This window comes from Hypanus sabinus, chromosome 8, assembly GCF_030144855.1.
Source record: "Hypanus sabinus isolate sHypSab1 chromosome 8, sHypSab1.hap1, whole genome shotgun sequence".
Taxonomy (NCBI): domain Eukaryota; kingdom Metazoa; phylum Chordata; class Chondrichthyes; order Myliobatiformes; family Dasyatidae; genus Hypanus; species Hypanus sabinus.
In genome coordinates, this window is record NC_082713.1 from 105,282,777 (window position 1) to 105,306,590 (window position 23,814).

At 44.9% G+C, this 23,814-nt stretch overlaps 1 protein-coding gene across 1 annotated transcript in view; it reads right to left on the reverse strand.

The window, feature by feature from the left end:
- The window catches only part of ppm1h (protein phosphatase, Mg2+/Mn2+ dependent, 1H), a 223,091-nt gene that overhangs the window by 20,265 nt on the left and 179,012 nt on the right, over positions 1–23,814 (reverse strand). Inside the window, exons 7-8 of the mRNA XM_059977530.1 lie at positions 19,034–19,097; positions 8,519–8,626 (exon numbers count right to left, since the gene is read on the reverse strand). Of these exons, the coding sequence (XP_059833513.1) occupies positions 8,519–8,626; positions 19,034–19,097 (172 nt within the window). The remainder of the gene's footprint in view (positions 1–8,518; positions 8,627–19,033; positions 19,098–23,814) is intronic.

A 23,814-nucleotide genomic window follows, 5' to 3' on the forward strand; every position in this document is an offset into this window, starting at 1 on the left:
GATAGAAAACTGGTTGGCAGATAGAAAGCAAAGGGTAGCAGTGAATGGGTGTTTCTCGGACTGGCTGGAGGTGACTAGTGGGGTACCACAGGGTTCTGTATTGGGACCACAGCTCTTTACGATTTATGTCAATGATTTAGATGAGGGCATTGAAAACTATATCAGCAAGTTTGCTGACGATACTAAACTGGGTGGCAGTGTAAAATGCGAAGAGGACGTTAGGAGAATACAGGGAGACTTGGATGGGCTGGGTGAGTGGGCAGATACTTGGCAGTTGTCATTCAATGTGAATAAATGTGAAGTTATCCACTTTGGAAGCAGGAACAAGAGGGCAGAGTATTGTCTGAACGGTGTAGAGTTAGGTAAGGGAGAAATGCAAAGAGACCTAGGAGTCCTAGTTCACCAGTCAATGAAGGTGAATGAGCAAGTGCAACAGGCAGTGAAGAGGGCAAATGGAATGTTGGCCTTTGTTACAAGGGGAATTGAGTACAAGAGCAAGGATGTCCTTTTGCATTTGTACAGGGCCCTGGTGAGACCACACCTGGAATATTGTGTACAGTTTTGGTCTCCAGGTTTAAGGAAGGACATTCTGGCAATTGAGGAAGTGCAGCGTAGATTCACTAGGTTGATTCCTGGGATGGCAGGGCTGTCTTACGCAGAGAGATTGGAGAGATTGGGCTGGAATTGAGGAGATTGAGAGGGGATCTGATTGAAACGTTTAAGATAATTAAAGGATTTGATAGGATTGAGGCAGGAAATATGTTCCAGATGTTGGGAGAGTCCAGTACCAGAGGGCATGGATTGAGAATAAGAGGTCAGTTATTTAAAACAGAGTTGAGGAAGAGCTTCTTCTCCCAGAGAGTTGTGGAGGTGTGGAATGCACTGCCTCGGAAGACGGTGGAGGCCAATTCTCTGGATGCTTTCAAGAAGGAGCTGGATAGATATCTGATGGATAGGGGAATCAAGGGATATGGGGACAAGGCAGGGACTGGGTATTGATAGTGAATGATCACCCATGATCTCAGAATGGCGGTGCAGACTCGAGGGGCCGAATGGTCTACTTCTGCACCTATTGTCTATTGTCTATTGAATGAAAATGTAGATGGTTAGCTTAGTAAGTTTGAGACGATATGAAGATTGGTGGTCTTGATGATAGTGTAGCAGACTGACAGGGTACAGAGGGATATAGATCATTTGCAGAAAGGCAGAGAAATGGCGGATGGTGTCATTAGAAACGAGGATGGTGCTGGAGGATTGGCGTTTTGGTCATGTGGTTCCATTGTTTAAAAAGGGTTCTAAGAGTAAACCTGGCAATTATAGGCCTGTCAGTTTGACGTCAATGGTGGGGAAATTAATGGAAAGTATTGTGGCGACCCACTTTCTGCGCAGGCGAACCGGCTCACAAATAGCCAGCGCGCAGGGAGAGACTTTGGTAATGCACCACTGACTTCATTTCCGCCCGGAGAGGGCGGGCGCTAGGGATTAAATGCCAGAGCTGCGAAGTTTGAATAAACTAATCTCGAAACGACTTACCGACTGCGTGTCGTTATTTCAGCGCTGTGTGTAGCACATCGCTACATTGGTGACCCCGACGGTCCAAACGGGATTTGGACCAAAGATGACCGACTCTTCATCTGTTCACGCAGTTTCGCTAAAACTGCCGACTTTCTGGATGCTGCGACCACGCGTGTGGTTTAGCCAAGCAGAAGCCCAGTTCCAGATCGGCAGATATCCTCTGATTCCATGTGTTACTACCACGTGGTGAGCACCCTTGACCAGGAGACGGCTGCCCGGGTTGCGGATTTCATACAGTCGCCCCCCGGAAGAAGGCAAAAATGAAACATTCAAAGCGCTGCTCATTGGGACCTTTGGCCTCTCATGGCGTGAGCGGGGTGCCCGCCTGCTTCACCTGGACGGTTTGGGAGACAGGCTGCCATCAGCATTGATGAACGAGATGCTGGTCCTGGCTGACGGACACAAGCCCTGCCTCATGTTTGAGCAGGCGTTCCTAGAGCAGCTGCCCGAGGACATACATCTGCTGCTGGCCGACACAGATTTCAGCGACCCCCGGAAGGTGGCGGCCCAGACAGACGTGCTGTGGAAAGCCAAGAGGGAGAGCATGGCGTCCGTCGGTCAGATTACCAGGTCACGTGCCCAACAGCAGACCAGACCAGGCCCGGCAGGGGGGTGCACACAACACAGAGGCAGGAGTGGGGAGGACAGTGAACAGTGGTGTTTCTACCACCAGTAGTGGGGCACAGAAGCCTGCTGTTGTCGCCTGCCCTGCAAGGGCCAGGGCCAGCTGCTGCTAATGACTATGGCGGCTGGCCACCAGGACAGCCTCTTGTACGTCTGGGACAAACAGTCGGGACACCGCTTCTTGGTCGACACCGGAGCGGAAATCAGCATCTTGCCCCCAACGGGGTACGACACCCGCAACAGGACCCACCCTGAGGGCCACAAACGGCAGCACGATACGGACCTACGGCACCCGCACAGTGCAGCTGCAGTTCGGTGCCAGCCGGTTCACGTGGGACTTCACACTGGCCGCGGTGTCCCAACCACTCCTGGGGGCAGACTTCTTGCAAGCTCACAGCCTGCTGGTTGACTTGCAAGGGAAAAGACTGGTACATGCCAAGAATTTCCAGATGTTCTCCCTGGATGAAGCCAAGTTGCCGGCCCCACACTTGGACTCCATCACTCTGTCGGGGAACGAATTCACCAGAATCCTGGTGGACTTTCCATCGATTCTGGCCCCGCAGTTCATGGCAGCCATGCCCAGACACGGGGTTCAGCACCACATCCCGACCAAGGGACCACCCCTCCACGCCCGCGCACGAAGGCTCCCCCCGGAAAAGCTCCGCCTGGCGAAGGAGGAGTTCAAGAGGATGGAGGAATTGGGGATCGTACGGAGGTCCGACAGCCCGTGGGCCTCCCTCCTGGACATGGTATGTCCAAAGCTGCTTTGGAGCTTGGAGGTTGGAGACCATGCGGCGACTACCGCAGACTGATCGAGGCTACAACTCCAGACCACTACCCCGTGCCGCACATACAGGACTTTGCAGTAAACCTGCACGGGGCAAGAATATTTTCCAAAGTAGACCTCGTCTGGGGATACCATCAAATCCCAGTGCACCCTGAAGTCATCCCCAAAACAGCACTTATCACCCTGTTCGGCCTGTTCGAGTTCCTCCGAATGCCGCACAGATGTTCCAGCGGCTAATGCATGCAGTGGGACGCGACCTGGACCTTGATTTCATCTGTTTGGACGACATCCTTATAGCCAGCAGTTGTCGTCAGGAGCATCTGTCCCACCTCCGCCAGCTCTACTCCCACCTGAGTGATTTCAGCCTTACAATCAACCCGGCCAAATACCAGTTCGGTCTCGATACCATTGACTTCCTGGGCCACAGGATTACCAAAGACAGGGCAACACCTCTGCCCGCCAAGGTAGACGCGATCCGCCACATTGCCCGGCCCAACGCAGTCAAAGGCCTGCAGGAGTTCGTTGGTATGGTGAACTTCTACCACCGTTTCCTCCTCTCAGCAGCCGGTATCACGCGCCCTTTGTACACCCTGATGTCGGGTAAAGGCAAGGACATTACTTGGGACGAGGAGGCCGCGGCCGCTTTCGTTAAAGCCAAGGAAGCCTTGGCAGAAGCCGCGATGCTGGTGCACCCCAGAATGGACGTTCCAACTGCCCTCACGGTGGACGCATCCAACACAGCAGTCGGTGGGGTGCTGGAACAGCTCACCGAGGGGCGCTGACAACCCCTGGCGTTCTTCAGCAAGCACCTACGACCACCTGAACTCAAGTACAGTGCTTTCGACTGGGAGCTGTTGGCACTGTATCTGACAATCCGGCATTTCAGGTACTTCTTAGAAGGCGTTCACGGACCACAAACCGTTGACTTTCGCGTTCACGAAGGTTTCCTATCCCTGTTCGGCTCGCCAGCAGCGACATCTGTCCTACATCTCCGAGTACACGACGGACATCCAGCATGTCTCGGGAAAGGACAACGTTGTGGCGGACGCACTCTCCAGACCAGCTGTCCAGGCCCTGTCCCTGGGGGTGGACTATGCAGCACCAGCAGAGGCGCAGCAGGCAGACGACGAGATGCCCAGCTACAGGACCGCAGTCTCAAGTTTGAAGCTGCAGGACTTTCTCGTAGGCCCAGGTGAGAGGACCCTCCTGTGCGACGTGGCTACCGGCCAACCTCGCCCCATCGTCCCGGCAGCCTGGAGGCGGCGAGTTTTCGACTCCATACACAGTTTGGCACACCTATATATCAGGACAACCGTCCGGCTGGTCTCCAGCAAGTTCGCGTGGCACGGACCTTGTAAGCAGGTCAGTGAATGGGCCAGAACGTGTGCGCAGTGCCAAACAGCCAAGGTGCAGCGGCACACTAAAGCCCTGCTGCAGCAGTTTGAATCCACCCACTGCAGGTTCGACTGTGTTCATGTGGATATCGTGGGCTCCCTACCAGTGTCCCGAGGAGCGCGGTACCTCCTAACTATGGTAGACCGGTTCACGAGGTGGCCAGAGGCGGTCCCGCTCACCGACACATCTGCTGATTCCTGTGCCCGAGCACTGATTGCAACCTGGGTGGCACGTTTCAGGGTTCCGGCCCACATTACCTCCGACAGAGGCATCCAGTACATCTCCAGCCTGTGGTCGGCAGTGGCCAGCCTGTTGGGAATGCAGCTACACCACACTACTGCCTACCACCCACAGTCAAACGGACTGGTGGAATGCTTCCACCGTCACTTGGAGTCTGCTCTCATGGCCCGCCTGAGAGGACCTAACTGGGTGGATGAGCTTCCTTGGGTCCTGCTTGAAATTCACACAGTGCCCAAAGAGGATCTGCACGCCTCATTGGCCGAGTTGGCGTATGGCGCAGCCCTGGCTGTCCCAGGAGAGTTCATACCAGCCCCAAGGGGGCAAGAGGAAGAACCCGCAGCAGTCCTGGACAGACTATGCGAAAGGCTCGGCAACCTGGCCCCTGTGCCGACTTCATAGCATGGACAGATCCCGACCCATGTACCCAAAGACCTGCAGGACTGTAAGTTTGTGTTTGTACGAAGGGGCGGACACCGGGCACCGTTACAGTGGCTATACGAGGGGCCGTTCAAGGTGATCAACAACAACGGGTCCACATACGTTCTGGACATTGGGGGAAAAGAGGAGGTTTTCACGGTGGACCGACTCAAACCAGCCCATGTGGACTTGGCGCAGCCGGTTGATGTTCAGGCACCGCGGCACAGAGGCAGACCTCCCAAACAGAGGCTGATCCAGACTGTGGACATTGGGGGGTGTATCGCCAGTTCTGGAGGGGGGTGTTATGTGGCGACCCACTTCCTGCGCAGGCGAACCGGCTCACAAATAGCCAGCGCGCAGGGGGAGACTTTGGTAATGCATCTCTGATGTCATTTCCGCCCGGAGAGGGCGGGTGCTAGGGATTAAATGCCAGCGCCGCGAAGTTTGAATAAACTAGTCTTGAAACGACTTACCAACTGCATGTCATCTCTAGCTCTGTATGTAGTACTTCGCTACAGTATTCTTAGAGATGGTATATATAATTATCTGGATAGACAGGGTCTGATTAGGATCAGTCTACATGGATTTGTGTGTGGAAGGTCATGTTTGACAAACCTTACTGAATTTTTTGAAGAGGTTACGAGGAAAGTTGACGAGGTTAAAACAGTGGATGTTGTCCATATCGTCTTCAGTAAGGCCTTTGACAAGGTTCTGCACGGAAGGTTAGTTAGGAAGGTTCAATTGTTAGGTATTAATATTGAAGTAGTAAAATGGATTCAACAGTGGCTGGATGGGAGATGCCAGAGAGTAGTGGTGTATAAATGTTTGTCAGGTTGGAGGCCGGTGACCAGTAGTGTGGCTCAGGGACCTGTATTGGGTCCAATGTTGTTTGTCATATACATTAATGATCTGGATGATGGGGTGGTAAATTGGATTAGTAAGTATGCTGATGATACTAAGGTAGGTGGCGTTGTGGATAATGAAGTAGGTTTTCAAAGTTTGTGAAGAGATTTAGGCCGGTTAGAAGAGTGGGCTGAGCGATGGCAGATGGAGTTTAATGCTGATAAGTGTGAAGTGCTACATTTTGGTAGGAATAATCAAAATAGGACATACATGGTAAATAGTAGGGCATTGAAGAATGCAGTAGAACAGAGTGATCTAGGAATAATGGTGTATATTTCTCTGAAGGTAGAATCTCATGTGGATAGGGTGGTGAAGAAAGCTTTTGGTATGTTGGCCTTTATAAATTAGAGCATTAAGTATAGGAGTTGGGATGTAATGGTAAAATTGTACAAGGCATTGGTATGGCCGAATTTGGAGTATTGTGTACAGTTCTGGTCACCGAATTACAGGAAAGATGTCAACAAAATAGAGAGAGTACAGAGATGATTTACTAGAATGTTACTTGGGTTTCAGCACCTAAGTTACAGGGAAAGGTTGAACAAGTTAGGTCTTTATTCTTTGGAGCGTAGAAGGTTGAGGGGGGACTTGATAGAGGTATTTAAAATTATGAGGGGGATAGATAGAGTTGACGTGGATAGGCTTTTTCCATTGAGAGTAGGGGAGATTCAAACAAGAGAACACCAGTTGAGACTTAGGGGGCAAAAGTTTAAGGGTAACATGAGGGGGAATTTCTTTACTCAGAGAGTGGTAGCTGTGTGGAATGAGCTTCCAGTAGAAGTGGTAGAGGCAGGTTCGGTATTGTCATTTAAGGTAAAATTGGATAGGTATATGGACAGGAACAGAATGGAGGATTATGGGCTGACTGCTGGTCAGTGAGACTAGGTGAGTGTAAGCGTTCGGCACGGACTAGAAGGGCCGAGATGGCCTGTTTCCGTGCTGTAATTGTTATATGGTTTAACCTGGCTACGTTGAATATAAAGGGACAGTACACAATGGTTGGACACTTACCAGGGTTGATGTGCAGAGGAAACTTGGAGCTACACAGATTCATAGGGTGGCACAGAAGGCAGATGGCATTCTTGTCTTTACTAGTTGAGGAACTGAGTTCAAGAGTCCGGAAGTTATGTTGAAGCTTTATAAAACTCTAGTTAGACTGTATCTAGAGTACTGTACTCAATTCTGCTCGTCCCATTAGAGGAAGGACATTGAGGCTTTGGAGAAAGTGCAGAAGTAGTTCACCAGATGTGTAGGACATTGAGTGATGGGTGCCAGGAGTGGTGGTGGAAGTATTTACAGTAGAACGGCTCAAGGCACTCTGAACATAGACGTAGGATTGTGCAGGAAATGGAATAATATGGACATTGTGTAGGCAGAAGAGGTTAGTTTAGTTAGACATTTGATTACTAATTTAATGGGTTCTGCCAACATTTTGCCAATAGGCCTGTTCCTGAGCCATGCTGTTTTATATTCTTATGAACAGTTTTAAAGTTGTAGAGATGCGAATGTCTGCATTGTGTGGAGATCAAAAAAAATTCTTGATATATGATGTGGTGGTGTCTGCTGAGAGGCTTGTTACCTGTAATTGATCCGTCTAAAGAAATGAACGAGGACAGTGAAAAGAAATTAAAAAACAATTCTGGAACTGTATGTTTCATAATTCCTCCTGCACCATCTCAGGGAATAGATAAGCAATCAATATCCATTATAAGCCACAGGCTCCTGCATCTATCCCAATTATCTCTGCTCATGCCTTCTTGTAAACATTGCAGCCTCACAGTTTCTCTAGCAAAATCATGCCAGTATTTTTTTTTTTAGGTGACTGACCTTCTACATAACTATGGATTCACCTGCACAATGCCAGAACTCAAATTATGCTTCTACCCAAATCAAAGATAGGGTTCCTATAATTCTTCTGTTCCATCCCAGCAGTTCCACACTCAATAGATTGTTCTGTGCATCTTGCCATCAGTAAGTATTTTATACCCTCCTCTTTAACATACTCAAAAGGACCCATTGTCTTACACTTTACTCTTGAGCAATAATAATGCAGGTACAGTGACTCCACACAGAGTGTTTTCTGAATACAGACCCTACTTGCAAAGCTGTTCTATAAAGAGCACTTTTTAAACTTCATGCTGCTTCCCATTTACATGTTAAGAGCTGAAGATGGACTCCCATTTAAGATCAGAAGTTAAACAAAGCAATATAGTTGAAAGTTTACTCACAACTGTTTGTGATCTTTCAAATGACAGCTGCTATTTGGAAAGCAAGCTTAGCAAATGTGAAATCGAAGTGTGTATCTATCACATTGGAGTCCGAGAGAAATGGATGAAAAGATGTCCACACGTGGAAAAGACAATTTTAAAATCACACAGAACACTGTTGTTTCCTACCACCTAATCCAGACTGAGGAGTTGGTTTTGATACCAATAAGAGAAGGATGTCTCATCTTTTTTTTGCCAACACTGAATAAAAGGATATTTGGCATTAATTAATTTATGCCAGTAGACAATTGGATAAATTGCGTACACTGCTGATAAGAAACATGATATAAAAAAAACAGTAAGATTACTTTACCTCAGGTGTGCTTGAGAGAAAGGGCTTTATGTGGATATTTGAATCATGAACTTTCAAATCATGGTCTCCAAATCCTCGAGTCACACCGATAGTTGCCATCACACGGGCCTAGTGGAAAAAAAGTATCACATTTTGTACCTCAGCGTGGACATCAATTTTAAGTTCATATAGCTACTTCTTATTTACAATTCATCAATTAGTCCTTTATAATGCATTTCATTGCCTATCAGGTACTTTAAGACACACAAGGGCTGCACCAGACAGTACAAAAACACAGACTACCTGTGTCGCAATGCAACTTCCAGTCATATAAGAGTTAACCCAGGCTCGCAGAACTTAAGTGGCGAAAAACAAGTCGCAGTACAGAGCCAGTGACCCAGATTCAATTCCCGTTACTGTCTGCAAGGAGTTTGTATGTTCTCCCTGTCACCGCGTGGGTTTCCTCCGGGTGCTTTAGTTTCCTCCCACAGTCCAAAGACGTGCAAGTTAGAGTTAGTAAGTAGTGGGCATGCTAAGTTGGTGCTGCAAGAGTGGTGACACTTGCGGGCTGCCCCAGCACATCCTTGGGCTGTGTTGGTATTTGATGCAAATAATGTATTTCACTGCATGTTTCAACACATAAAAAAAGAGCAAATCTTTATCTTATCTTATCTTCATCACGCTCCAGCTGATCATTATTTGCTCAACCACAATAAAGTAGTAGGGAGGAATAAGAGTAAATGAAGATTGAGGAAAATAAAGCAAGTAGGACAATATTTGTGGTTACTTAAAGTTGTCATAGCTGGGGAGGGATAAGCTCCCACTAACACGGTAGCATAGTGGCTAGTACAATGTCTTACAGTACCAGCGACCCAGGTTTAATTCCCGCTGCTGTCTGTAAGGGGTTTGTACGTTCACCCTGTGACTATGTGGGTTTCCTTCGGGTGCTCTGGTTTCCTCCCACAATCCAAAGACGTACCATTTGGGAGGTTAATTGGTCATTGTAAATTGTCCTGTGAATGGGCTAGGGTTAAACCGGGAGATTGTTGGGTGGCAGGATTCAAAGGGCTGCGCTGTATCTCAATAAACAAATTAACAAAATAAACAGCAACACACACAAAATGCTGGTGGAACACAGCAGGCCAGGCAGCATCTATAGGGAGAAGCACTGTTGATGTTTCAGGCCGAGACCCTTCGTCAGGACAGAGAATAAATAGCACTTTTTACTCAATTTCTAGTATTCATTCATTACATAATGTGACACTTGTTAGGTAAATATACAGTGACACACTACATCCGTTTCAAATACTAATCATCTATTTAACGACTGAAGATTAGGTTTATTTGTAACACGTCCATTGAAACAAAGTGAAATGCATCAATTGTGTCAAAGCAGATCAGTGAGAATTGTGCTGGGCAGACCGCAAGTGTTGCCACACTTCCAATGCCAACATAGCATGCCCACAATGAACATCTTTAGAATGTGGGAGGAAACTGCAGCACCTGGAGAAAACTCACTTCATAAGGAAAATGCACAAAGTCTTTCCATACAAAGATGATTGCTGGCACTGTAAAACAAAGCACCAACTCTACACTACTGGCTTCCCCAGTATGTCATTTGTAAACCAACATTTAATGAAGAGTTTCTTGAAAAAGCACCTGCCATTTAATGGTAAGATATTTTGGCAGTGAAATAAAAAAGATAGTTTCAAGACTGGTAAGAAGGGACTTGCACTTGTATCGATCAAGCTCTGGAACTCTCCCAGCACTTTAATAACATTGGCCTGCTTTTTCACTTAACCCCACAGCTGAGATGCATAAAGGACTCTTTTAATTAGCAATGACCAAATAATGTGTTGTTTGTCATCCAATTCAAAGAATAAATATTGGATGCAGCATAAAGAAGATCTGTCCTGCTTTTCTTTTATTTGATTTGCTGTTATGTTATTATTGTTGCTTGTGCTTTTTCAAAGTTCAAAGTAAATTTGTATGTCCATATGACCATGACAGAAGATATTGGAACAAAATTGGGCCATTCAGCCCATCAAGTCTGCTCCACCATTTCATCACGGCTGATCCATTTCCCTTTCAGTCTCAATCTCCTGCCTTCTCCCATTATCCCTTCACGCCCTGACTAACCAAGAATCTATCAACCTCTGCCTTAAATATAAACACTTGGCTTCCACAGCTGCCTGTGGCAATGAATTCCACAGATTCACCACTCTCTGGCTAAAGAAATTCCTCATCTCTGTTCTAAATGGGCACCCCTTTATTCTGAGGCTGTCTCCTCTGGTCTTAGACTCTCCCACCAAAGGAAACAACCTCTCCACATCCACTCTATCGAGACTTTCCAACATTTGATAGGTTTCAATGAGATCCCCCCTCATTCCTCTGAATTCTAGCAAGTACAGGCCCAGTCATCAAACACTCTTCCTACGATAAGCTTTTCAATCCCGGAATCATTTTCGCAAATTTCCTTTGAATCGTCTCCAATGACAACACATCCTTTCTTAGATAAGGGGCACAAAACTGCTCACAGTACTCTAAGTGAGGCCTCACCAATGCCTTACAAAGCCTCAACATTTCATCCTTGCTTTTGTATTCTAGTCCTCTCAAAATTGATGCTAATGCTGCACTTGCCTTCCTCACCACCAGCTCAACATACAAACTAACCTTTAGGGAATCCTGCACAAGGGCTCCCAAATCCCTTTGCACCTCAGATTTTTGAATTTTCTCTCCATTTAGAAAATAGTCTACCCTTTTATATTTTCTACCAAAGTGCATGTCCTTACACTTACTGACACCATATTCTATCTGCCAATTCTTTGCCCATCCTCCTGACCTGTCTAAGTCCTTCTGTAGCCTCTCTGCTTCCTCAACACTACCTGCCCCTCCACCAATCTTTATATCATTCACAAACAAGCCATTAATTCCGTCATCCAAATCATTGACGTATAAATTACAAAGAAGCAGGAGCATCTCCGAACCCTGTGGAACACCACTAGTCACCAGCAGCCAGCCAGAGGAGGCTCCCTTTATTCCCACCCTTTGCCTCCTGCTAATCAGCCAATGCTCTATGCATGATAGTATCTTTCCTGCAACACCACGGGCTCTTAACTTGCTAAGCAGCCTCATGTGTGGCACCTTGTCAGAGGCCTTCTGAAAATCCTTGTATAAAACATCCACCCATTCTGTCTATCCTACTTGTTATTTCAGTAGGTTTCAACAGGTACATTTAACGTGACAGCAATGTATACAATATACATCCTGAAATTCTTTTTCTTCAAGGAAATCCAACAGATTTGTCAAGCAAGATTTTCCCATAAGGAAACCATGCCGACTACGCCCTATTTTATCATGTGCCTCCAAGTACCCTGAAACCACATCATTAACAATTGACTCCAACATCTTCCCAACCAGAGGTCAGAGTAACTGCCCTATAATTTCCTTTCTTCTGCCTTTCTCTCTTCTTGAAGAGTGGAGTGACATTTGCAAATATACAGTGCTCTGGACAATGCCATAATCCATTGCTTCTTCAAAGATCATTACTAATGCCTCCACAATCTCTTCAGCCTCCTCTTCTAAAACCCTGGGGTGTAAGGCCATCTGGTCCAGGTGACCTATCTACCATCAAGACCTTTCAGTTTCCCAAGCACCTTCTCCTTAGGAATGGTACCTTCACTCAATTCTGTGTCCTGACACTCTCAAAAGTGAAGACTGGTGCATAATAATTTCATCTGCCATTTCCTTGTCTCGCATTGCTACATCTCCAGCATCATTTCCCAACAGTCCAATATCTACTCTCGCCTCTTCTTTACACTTCATATATCTAAAGAAATTTTGGTACCCTCTTTAATATTACTGGCTAGCTTAGCTTTGTATTCCATCTTTTCCTTCTTTTTGATTTTGTTAGTTGTCTTTTGTTGGTTTTTAAAAGCTTAGCAATCCTCTAACTTACTACTAATTTCTACTCTGTCACATGTCCTCTCTTTGGCTTTTATATTGGCTTTGACTTCTCTTGTCAGCCACAGTTGCATCACCTTGCCTTTAGAATACTACTGCTTCTTCTTCTCTGGGATGTATCTATCCTGCGTCTTCGGAATTGCTCTCAGCAATGCCAGCCATTGTAGCTCTGCTGTCATCTCCTGCCGGAGTTCTTTTCCAATTAATTCTGGCCAACTTGCTCTCCTGCCTCTGTAATTCCCTTTACTCCACTGTAATACTGATACATCTGATTTTAGACTTCTCAAATTGCAGGGTGAACTCTATCATATCATGATCACTGCTTCCTGAGGGTTCCATTACCCTTAGCTCCCTAATCAAATCCAGTTCATTACACAACACCTAATCCAGACTAACTGATCCCCTAGTCAACTCAACCACAAGCTGCTCTAAAAAGCCATCCCGTAGCCATTCTATAAATTCACTTTCCATTGATCCAAAATCAGCAGCAACCTGATTTTCCCAATATTGAAGTCCCCCATAACTATTGTAACATTACCCTTTTGGCATGCATTTTCTATCTCCCATTGTAATTTGCATACCACATCCATACTACTGTTTAGGGGTCTATATATAACTTCCATCAGGGTCTTTTTGCCCTTGCAGTTCCTTAGCTTTACCCACAATGATTCAACAACTTCTGACCCTATGTTACTTTTTCTAATCATTGGATTTCATTTTTTTTTTACCAGCAGAGCAATGCCACCCTCTCTGCCTACCTGCCTGTCCTTTTGATACAGTGTGTATCCCTGTATGTTAAGCTCCCTGCTATGATCTTCTTTCAGCCACGATTCAGTGATGCCCACAATGTCATACATGCCAATCTGTAACTGTGTTCCAAATTGATCTACCTTATTCTGTATACCGCGTGCATTCAAAGATGACACATTCACTCCTGTATTCATCACCCTTTTCGATTTTGCTCCCCTTGTACATTGTAACTCATCCCATTGACTGTAATTTTGCCCCATCATCAGCCCTCCTGAACAGCTCTAGTAAACCTGCCCAGAAGGATATTGGACCCCCTTGGGTTCAGATGTAACCCGTCCCTTTTGTGCAGGTTGTATCTTCCCCAGAAGAGATCCCAATGATTCAGAAATGTGAATCACTACCCAGTTCCTTAACTATGCATTCATCTGCCAATCGTCCTATTCTTACCCTTATTGGCACGTGGCATAGGCAGCAATTCCTGGAGATCCTGCTTTCCCGCTTTCTACCAAGCTCCCCAAAATCTGTCTTCAGGACCTCACCGTCCTTACCCATGTCACTGGTGCTAATACGTACCAAGTCTTCTGGCTGCTCACCCTCCCCCTTTAGGATACCGTGGACCCAATCCTGACCCTGACACCTGGGAGGCAATGTAGCACCTGGCTGTCTCAATTGTGTCCACAGAATCTTGCCCCTATTCCTCTGACTATGGAATAGCTTATCAACACTACAGTCTTCTGCACCTCTTCTCTTCTGAACCACAGCACCAGTCTCCGTGTCAGAGACCCAGTTCCTGTGGCTCCCCCGGTAGGGTGTCCCCCTCAACAGTATCTAAAGTTGTATACTTATTATTGAGCAGAATGGCCACAGAGGTACTCTGCACAGGCTGCCCATTTCCCTTCCTCCTCCTGACAGTCACCCAGTTACCTGCCTCCTCCACCCTCGGGGTGACCACCTCCCTGTAGCTCCCATCATTTCCTCAGTCTCCTATATGAGCCGAAGGTCACCGAGCTGCAGCTCCCGTTCCTCAACACATTCTCCGAGGAGCTGCATCTTGGTGCACTGGGTGCAGATGTGGTTATCCAAGAGGCTGGAGGTCTCCCCGAATCCCAACATCTCACACACGAGACAAAACACAGCCACTGCAGCCATTCTCACTGCACTAACCGTGCCCTAACAGATGAGGGATGATGAATAAAGAAGAAGCCTATCAGATACTTACCTTGCTCACGCCTGATGAGCCAAAGCCCCTCCAACACTGCCCACTCACAAAACTGCCGCTGCACTTGCTCCTGCTTTATTTTATTTGCCCTCCCTAATTAATCCTATTTACTTACTGGATGTAATTCAAATCCAAAAACTGCCCCAAAATGCTGCATTAAAAAAAATCTTCAGCTATGAACCTAAGTGAAATCACCACTTCTTCTCGTGCTCCTGCTCCCTGATTGGGTGCAGTCCAACTCCACCATATCCAACACTGAGATTTTGAACGTAGTGGGTATTCTATGTTTAAGAAGAGCTTTTTTTTAAAAAAACATTTACTGTACATTGAAACATACAGTGAAATGTGTTGTTTGTGTCAACAACCAACACAGTCCAAAGATTGTGCTATGGGCAGCCCGCAAGTGATACCATGTTTCTGACACTAACATAGCATGGCCCCAACTCACTAACCCTAACTTGTACATCTTTAGAATGTGGGAGGAAACCGGAGCACCCGGAGGAAACTTATGTGGTCACCAGGGAGAATGTACAACCTCCTTATGGGCAACGGTGGGAATTAAACCCCAATCGCTGGTGTTGTACAGCATTACGCTAGCTACTACACTACGTACTGTGCTCTTTCTGGAATGTGTGGCTACAGCTTTCCCAGCACATCCTCAGGTTGTGATCATTGCGAACACAAATGCCTCATTTCACTGTATATTCCGATGTACATATGATAAAATAAATCTGAACGTGAAGTCTTAATTGTCTTGTGAACACCTGCAAGAAAATGAATCTCATGGTAATATATGGTGACATAAACATACTTTAATACATTTACTTTGAACTTGGCTTCCAGTATGGATCTTTTACAGACATGAGTGAGCTGACCAGATCTCTGTTCACATCTCATTCATAAAAGAATCAACGCTTTGAAACTGTGATTCTAGTTGAACTATAGATATTATTCTGACCATTCTGGAGTAGTCCAGGGATAAATAATATGTCTCAATGGTGACATTACAGTTTTATGTGGCAGGCTACATTTGTCCTGAACTGGATGCACTGAGCATTTCACATCTTGCAAATGTTCAATCAGCGAACCTTTGAATATTTATGAGTTCCAATATCTATCCACCAGTGAAATTGACACACGAGGTGAATTTCAATAACCATGTAAAGCATCAATTTCTCATTCATTTTTTATCCTGTGATACACTGATTGGACTTGGAGATGGGGAGTTTCTACGACAGAACGGGCTTTTCTGAGAAACAGATTTTTTTTACAGTGCACAAGCCTTGTATTTTTCCTGTGCTTCATTAACACAATCCATAGTTCCAACTTGTCATGTTAATTGAGGGGTGAAGGCATTTCTGTCTATGGAGAACTTGTAATGTTTTACTTAGCTTGACTGTCAGCAAGTTCGTTTGGCACAGATCATTCAGAACAGGCAAACGGGACATATTAGGCAGGAAACTGAGTCTTTGGGACACCAACAAAGGAAAATACAATTAGTAAAGAATATCTAATGAAGAAGAAAGGAAAGTATACATATGGCTGAACATCCCAAAATATTTTAAAATGGTACTTTTATAGTGTATTTACTTAGAGATACAACCTGGTAGCAGGAACTTCTGGTCATAATTTATAATTTTATAATATAATTTCTGGAAATTGCGCATAGCAAGTTCCAACAAAAAATGTATTGGCCCCAGATTAATTTTTTTTTTTGGTGATCTAGCCCTACAAAACATCACAGAAAAGACTGGGGTAGAAAAATCTGAATTGTGTGATTTTTACGGTCTCATGATAGACTAGTCGTTAGTGTAATGCTTTAAAATGCTAGCTTTTGGGATTCAATTCCTGCCGCTGTCTGACAGGAGGTTGTATGTTCTCTCCGTGACTATGTGGGTTCCCTCAGGTGTTCCAGCTCCCCCCTACACCCACAAGATGTCCCAGTTAGGGTTAGTGAGTTGAGGGCATGTTATGTGGGTGCCGTAAGTGCCTCAACACTTGCAGCTGCCCCCAGCACATCCTCGGACTATGTTGATCACTGACACAAACAGCACATTTCACTGTATATTTCAATATACACGCGACAAATAAAGCTAATCTCTCTTTATCTCTATAAAAGTGATAAATAGGCTTTGAACCCTGCTCCTAATACTCATTTCCTTTAAAATAAGTCAAAGTGGATTGCAGTGTGCATATTTTATTTCACTGGACACTTAAGAGCATATGACAGAGAATAAATTTTACTCTTAATATCTTGTCTTTTCCATATTGGCGTTTGTGCAAATTTACATGCTTAAATTCTGTGTTTTATTCCTAAATTGCTAAAGTGACTACAATACTAAAAGCATATCATTACTTGTTACAATACCTTGGGTCTTCCTGAGATTATGATAAAAACCGTATATATGCAAATTTTTTTCTTTCCCTTAAAAACCAGATGAGAAAGGTTTATATATTTATATCGTAGAACAGTCTGAGATGGTGAGGCAGAAATTGTATGAACTTTATAGATGTCAAAGCAAAAGATTAGATTGTTAAAAATGGATGGAAAAATAAAAGCCTAAAGAAGGAATGAGATTGACTAGAAGGGCCAGAGGGACTGGTAGAGAAAGAACAAATTTGCATTTATATAGTCAATTTATCTGAAAAGCTCCACAGCATTTTGTGTAAAATGAATTCTTCATGAGATACAATTATTGTGGTTGTATTGGAAACCGGACAAGCTGGGTTACATTTATATAGCAACTTAGGTGCCCATTTTACAATGGACCAAAGCACTTTTAGCTAAATTTTTTAGACTAAATTGGGTGCCATGGTAGCCTGGCGGTTAGCGCGATGCTATTAGAGCTCAGGGAGTTCCGGAGTTCGGACGTCAATTCCAACACTGATCTGTAAGGAGTCTCTGTCGGTCCACTCCGTGCAATGTGTGAATTTTCCCCGGGTGCTCTGGTACCCTCCCACAGTCCAATGTTGCACCGGGTAGGTTAATGGGTCATTGTAAACTGTCCCACAAGGTTAGGATTAATTGGGTTTGTTGAGGGTCGCTGGGGCAACATGGCTCGAAGGGCTGGAAGGGCCTAATTTGCGCTGTATCGCTAAATAAACAAATAATGCAGGCAGTGTGAGTTGAGAGGGAATTAAAGGGTTAATGCACGCACAGTGTTTGATGGCTCTGGGCCTGTACTTGCTGGAGTTTAGTTGAATGAGCGAGGACCTCATTGAAACCTATTGAATATTGGAAGGTCTACATGGAATGGTCGTGGAAAGGACGTTTCCTATAGTGGGGGAGTCCAGGAGCAGAGGGAACAGCCTCAGAATAGAAGGACGTCCATTTAGAACAGAGATGAGGAGGAATTCTTTTAGCCAGAAAGTGGTGAATCTTTGGAATCATTGCCTCAGACGGCTATGGAGGCAGAGTCATTGGGTACACTTATGACTGAGATTGACAGGTTGCTGATTAGCAAGGGTGTCAAAGATTACAGGGAGAAGGCAGGAGAATGGGGTTGAGAGAGAAAATAAATCAGCCATGATGGAATGGTGGAGTAACCCTGATGGGCCAAATGGCCTAATTCTGATCCTACGTCTTATTGTTTAATGGAAAGGTCTAAGATTCAGCTGGAAAAAGAATGGAAATTATTTGTAGAGATAACCATTCAGATTCAAATGTGCTTGTTTACTCAGACAAGGAATATGTATTAAAGTATTGGGCTGAAACAAGTGGCAGGTTTAATTCACAGTGAAGCTTTGAATGACAGCATGGTTGGGTCATTGATGGGCCCTGCTTAAATTATCAGCATGTGACTTTGGGAAATAATTACATTCTATATGTCAGTAAATAACCTTGCAAGAATAATAATAAAAAGGAACTGTGTTCTTTCAGGTGGGGGGTTGGGATGCAAGGTTCCTTAAAGGTTGTCATATTCGAGGGAGGTAGTGGGGACAAGCTCCCACTATCTGTTAAATACTCCCGATGGTTTGCATCTCATATAGTCTCTGACAACCAAGTCCAGCTTCTAGCCTTCACATGTGGCTTAGCGACTATGCCTGCCAGAACTGCTTCTACTGATAGGAGAAGGGGCAAAAGTACGTTACTGATGCCTTAAAACCAGTCGTTTTGGGCAAATGGGGCTCGTCAACCGTGTTTGGCAGCTCATCTAGGAGAAGGAAATCTCTGATCTCAAACCTCTTCTGCTTTGTGGCTATTCCCACTCTTGGGAGTAAACTCGGAGGAAAAACCCAGGGCTGGAGTCCCTGAAGCAGTCTTATGTCAAGTTCAATGCTGACTTGCAACTCTGCAATGCTGCTGGTGCCAAACTGTATCAGCTCAGCCATTGCTTTGGATTCTTCAGCTGCGTGGAGAAGGGAAGCCTGCCACATGGGCAACAGCTTGCTCTCCATATCGTACTGCCCTGGCCTGCGTATCTAGACAGCTGGGACGCAACATCCATGGTCAACTTCCGACCAACGGAGGGCCTCCTTGGGATGAAATGGCTGGAGGAGTGGGACGAGCTCGTATTTCATTGCAGCAATCAGCATCTAACCTCTTCCCTGAATGGCCTCTAGCAATACAGATGCTCATATTCATTTGCAACATTATTCCCTACCTTTTTTCCCTCCCCGTATACCAAAGGAAACTTTAGATCATCTTCTTCGATGGTTTTATACGCCCTGTAGTGAAAAAGAAAAGTTTTCATCAGCAGAGTAAATTCACTGCCCCACCCACCTCAGGCTACATTTGCACTAGCTGACAAGGTTTAGATCGTAGCCTCCATTTTAAAGTCCCTTTGGAGTGGGAAGTGCTGCTTGGTTAGTACCTTTCCCATTTTTCCACAAGGCTCACTTTAATGGCTAAAGAAAGCAATGTTAGAACATAGTACAGGCCCTTTCCTTACAAAGTTGTGCCAATCTTTTAATATAGTTGACCCTTTTTCTATCATCCTTGCGCCTATCTATGAGTCTCTTTTATGTCCCTGACGTATCTGTCTACCACCATCCCCATCAGGGTATTACATGCACTCACCACTATCTTTGCGTTAAGACTTACCTATGACATCTCCACTATATTTTACTCCAATTACCTTAAAATTGTGCTCCCTCAAATTAGCCATTTATAAATATAATTTTTTAATATATGGGTAAATACATATATACAAATATAATCCCTTTAATGTAGTGTAATTTCTGTTATTTCGTGGCACTGAGTTGCAACAGGGTAGCAAATTACACAGCATCCACACAAACCGGGGTTTGGAGTGGTAGAGCCGTCTCTGTCTCATAGGTTTGGCAGGACTGGAGAGTGTTTTCCCTTGATTTATGCAGCCAAGGAAGCCGGGGGCTTCACATGCATTATTGATAAGGACATGACTAGGTAGAAGGCGTGTCTCCCCAGCCTGACTCCTCTAGCAAAAGAAACTACAAGGGTAAAATGACCCTGCTGGCAGTTCTATACAGGCCTCCCAACAGTAGCTGGGATGTGGAATACAGATTACAATGGGAAATAGAAAAGGTGTGTCAATAGGCCAATGTTATGATATACATTGGAGATTTCAACATGCACGTCGATTGAGAAAGGCAGGTTGGTAATGGATCTCAAGGTAGTGAGATTGTTGAAAGCCGACGAGATGGCTTTTTAGAGTAGATTGCTGTTAAGCCTACTTGGGGATCAGCTATACTGGATTGGGTGTTATGCGATGAACTGATGGTCATTAGAAAGCTCAAGGTAAAAGAACCCTGAGGAGGCAGTGATCACAATATGATTGAGTTCAACTTGAAATTTGATAGGAGAAAGTAAAGTCTGATGTAGCAGTATTTCAGTGAAGGAATTTACAGTGGTATGAGACAGGAGTTGGCCAAAGTAAATTGGAAGGAGATGCTGGCAGGAATGACAGCAGAGTAGCAATGGTGTGAGTTCCTGTGAGAAAATGAGGAAGGTGCAGGATAGATGTATTCCAAAAATAAAGAAATATTCAAATTGCAAAATAATACAACCGTGGCTGACAAAAGGAAGTCAAAGCTAATGTAAAAGCAAAAGAGAGGAAAAATTAGCAAAGCGAAAATTAGTGGGAAGACAGAGAATTGGGAAGCTTTTTAAAACCTACAGAGAGCAACAAATAGAGTCATTAGGAGGGAAAAGAAGAAGCATGAAAGCCAGCAACAATATCAAAGTGCATAGTACAAAGCTTTTTTCCAGTATGTAAAAAAAAAGAGATGAGAGTGGATATAGCACCATTTGAAACTGAGGCCAGAGAAATAACAGGGGAACAAAATGATGGCAGATGAACTAAAAGTATTTTGCATCAGTCTTCACTGTGGAAGACACTAGTAGTGTGCCAAATGTTGAAGCATGTGAAGGAAGAGAAGTGAATGCAGTTACTATTACAAGGGAGAAGGTCCTCAAAAAGCTGAAAGACCTCATGGGTGCATAAGTCACCCAGACCAGATAAACTGCACCTTAGGGTTCTGAAAGAGGTAGCATTAGAGATTGTGGAGACATTAGTAATGATCTTTCAAAAATCATTGGACTCTGGCATGCTGTCAGAGGACTGGAAAATTGGAAATGTCACCCCATTATTTAAGAAAGGAGGAAGGTACAGAAAGGAAATTTTATACCAGTTAGCCTGACCTCAGTGGTTGTGAAGATATTAGAGTCAATTGTTAAGGATGAGGTAATGGAGTACTTGGAGACACAGGACAAGATGGGGCAAAGTCAACATGGTTTCCTTACGGGAAAACCTTGCCTGACACAGCTGTTGGAATTCTTTGAGAAGATTACGCATAGAATAGATAAAGGGGATGCAGTGGATGCAGCATATTTGGACTTTCAAAAGGCCTTTGACAAGGTGCAACACATGAGGCTGCTTACCAAGTTAAGAGCCCATGGTATTACAGGAAAATTACTGGTATGGTTAGAGCACTGGATGATTGGTAGGAGACAGCTAGTGGGAATAAAAGGATCCTTTTCTGGTTGGCTGCCAGTGACTAGTGGTGTTCTGCAGGGATCGGTGTTGGGGCCGCTTCTTTATATGCTGTATGTCAATGATTTAGATGATGGAACAGATGGCTTTGGTGCCAAGTTTGCTGATGGGACAAAGATTAGTGGAGGAGAAAGTAATGTTGAGGAAACAGGCACACTGCAGAAGGACTTAAGACAGATTAGGAGTATGGGCAAGAAAGTAGCAAATAAATTACAATGTTGGGAAATGCATGGTCATGAACTTCGGTAGTAGAAATAAATGTGCAGACTGTTTTCTAAATGGGGAGAAAATCCTAAAATCTGAGATGCAAAGGTACTTGAGAGTCCTTGTGAAGAACAACCTAAGGGTTAACTTGCAGGTAGAGTTGGTGATCAGGAAGGTAAATGCAATATTGGCATTTATTTCAAGAGGTGTAGAGTACAAGAGCAGGGATGTGATGCTGAGGCTTTATAAGGCGTTGGTGAGGCCTCATCTTGAGGATTGTGAACAGTTTTGGGCTCCTCATCTAAGAAAAGATGTGCTGGCATTGGAGAGGGTTCACAGGATATTTACAAGGATGATTCCATGAATAAAAGGGTTATCATATGAGGAACGTTTGATAGCTCTGGGTCTGTACTCGCTAGAAGTTAGAAGGATGAGAGGGGATCTGATTGAAACATATAAGATTATTAAGGGATTGGACACACTGGAGGCAGGAAGCATATTCCCGCTGATGGGTGAATCCAGAACTAGAGGCCACAGTTTAAGAATAAGTGGTAGGTCATCATGCTGAAAAACTTTTTCACCCAGAGAGTGGTGGATATGTGGAATGCTCTGCCCCAGAAGGCAGTGGAGGCCAAGTCTCTGGATGCATTCAAGAGAGAGTTAGATAGAGCTCTTATAGATAGCGGGGTCAAGGGATATGGGGAGAGGGCAGGAACGGGGGTACTGATTGTGTATGATCAGCCATGATCACAGTGAATAGCGGTGCTGGCTAGAAGGGCTGAATGGCCTACTCCTGCACCTACTGTCTATTGTTTATTGAGGGGGGAATCTCATTGAAACCTTTCAAATGTTGAAAGGCCTAGAAAAGGTAGATGTGGAAAGGATGTTTGTTGTGGTGGGGAAGTCTAGGACAAGCCGGCACAGCCTCAGCATAGAAGGATGTTTATTTAAAAAAGTGATGCAGAGAAATTTCTTTAGCCAGAACATGGTGAATTTGTGGAATTTGTTGCCACATGCAACTGTGGAGGCTGGATTGCAGTGTGTATTTAAGGCAGAGTTTGAGAGGTTCTTGATTGGACATGGCTAGGGGGATAAGGCCAGGGAGTGGGGATGAGCTGGGGGAAGAAAAAGATCAGGGTAGAGAAGACTCGATGGACAAAATGGCCTAATTCTGCTCCTATGTCTTATGAATACAGGCCCTTTGGCCAACCACTCCACGCCAGCCATATTAACCATACTATGTCCCATTTTTCCTGCATTTGGCCCTTGTCACTCTAAGGCCTGACCCTTCACTTAGCTGTAGAAAATCGTCACTAGGTTCAAAAAGAGAGGAGAAATATTAAAAAGGCAGAAATGTAGGCACATGGAAAATGGAAAGCAGAGAATGTTTTACTAAATGATCAATTTGATTCCACTGCTTTTTGCTGCAACGTTTTGTCATCCTGCCCTGCCCCATTCATGTGTGTTTACATTCTCACATAGACACAATATTGATTCAGCTAGTGGTGGCATACTGATTCATCATTGTCTGACAAGCCTTACAACCCAGGTCAGGTCCCTCTTGCTTCATTTGGTCTCTGCAAATATGTTGAGGCACTTCCATTCAGTAGTCTACAATCCACTGTTACTATTAGCAATCTAAAATTAGCTCTAGTTTCAGAAATCATTTACCAGTGACTCCCTCGTCCAGCACACAAAGGCACTTGCGCTACACGGTGAATATATTGTTCCGCCTGAATATTTGTCACAAGATAGCAAGGAAGCTTTAACAAGCACCGTAAATAAATCTTGCCATAAATAAAAACAAATTTCATGACATACGTGAGTGATGATAAACCTGATTCTGATATGGGTCTCTGTACGGACTGAGAGTGGGAAAGGGGGAGGAAGAGGGGAATCATAGTTGGGAAAAGGGGAAGGGAGAGGGGAGAGAGTGGGAAGCATTGGGGAGACATTCTGTAATGATCAATAATCCAATTGTTTGGAATCAAATGACCTCGCCTGGTGTCTCAGTGCTGGGTGTGTCTGCACCTGCGCCAATTCCTGCCACCTGTTCCACGCCCCTCCTGCAGCACTCTACCCATCATTCCCAACATCCTTTGCTCCTGCCAGATAAACTTGTTCTCCGCTCCATGTTGACAAACACAGTACTAAACAAAGCTGTGAAAATTTCTTTAATTGTGTGATTACTTTGCAACAGGATCAAA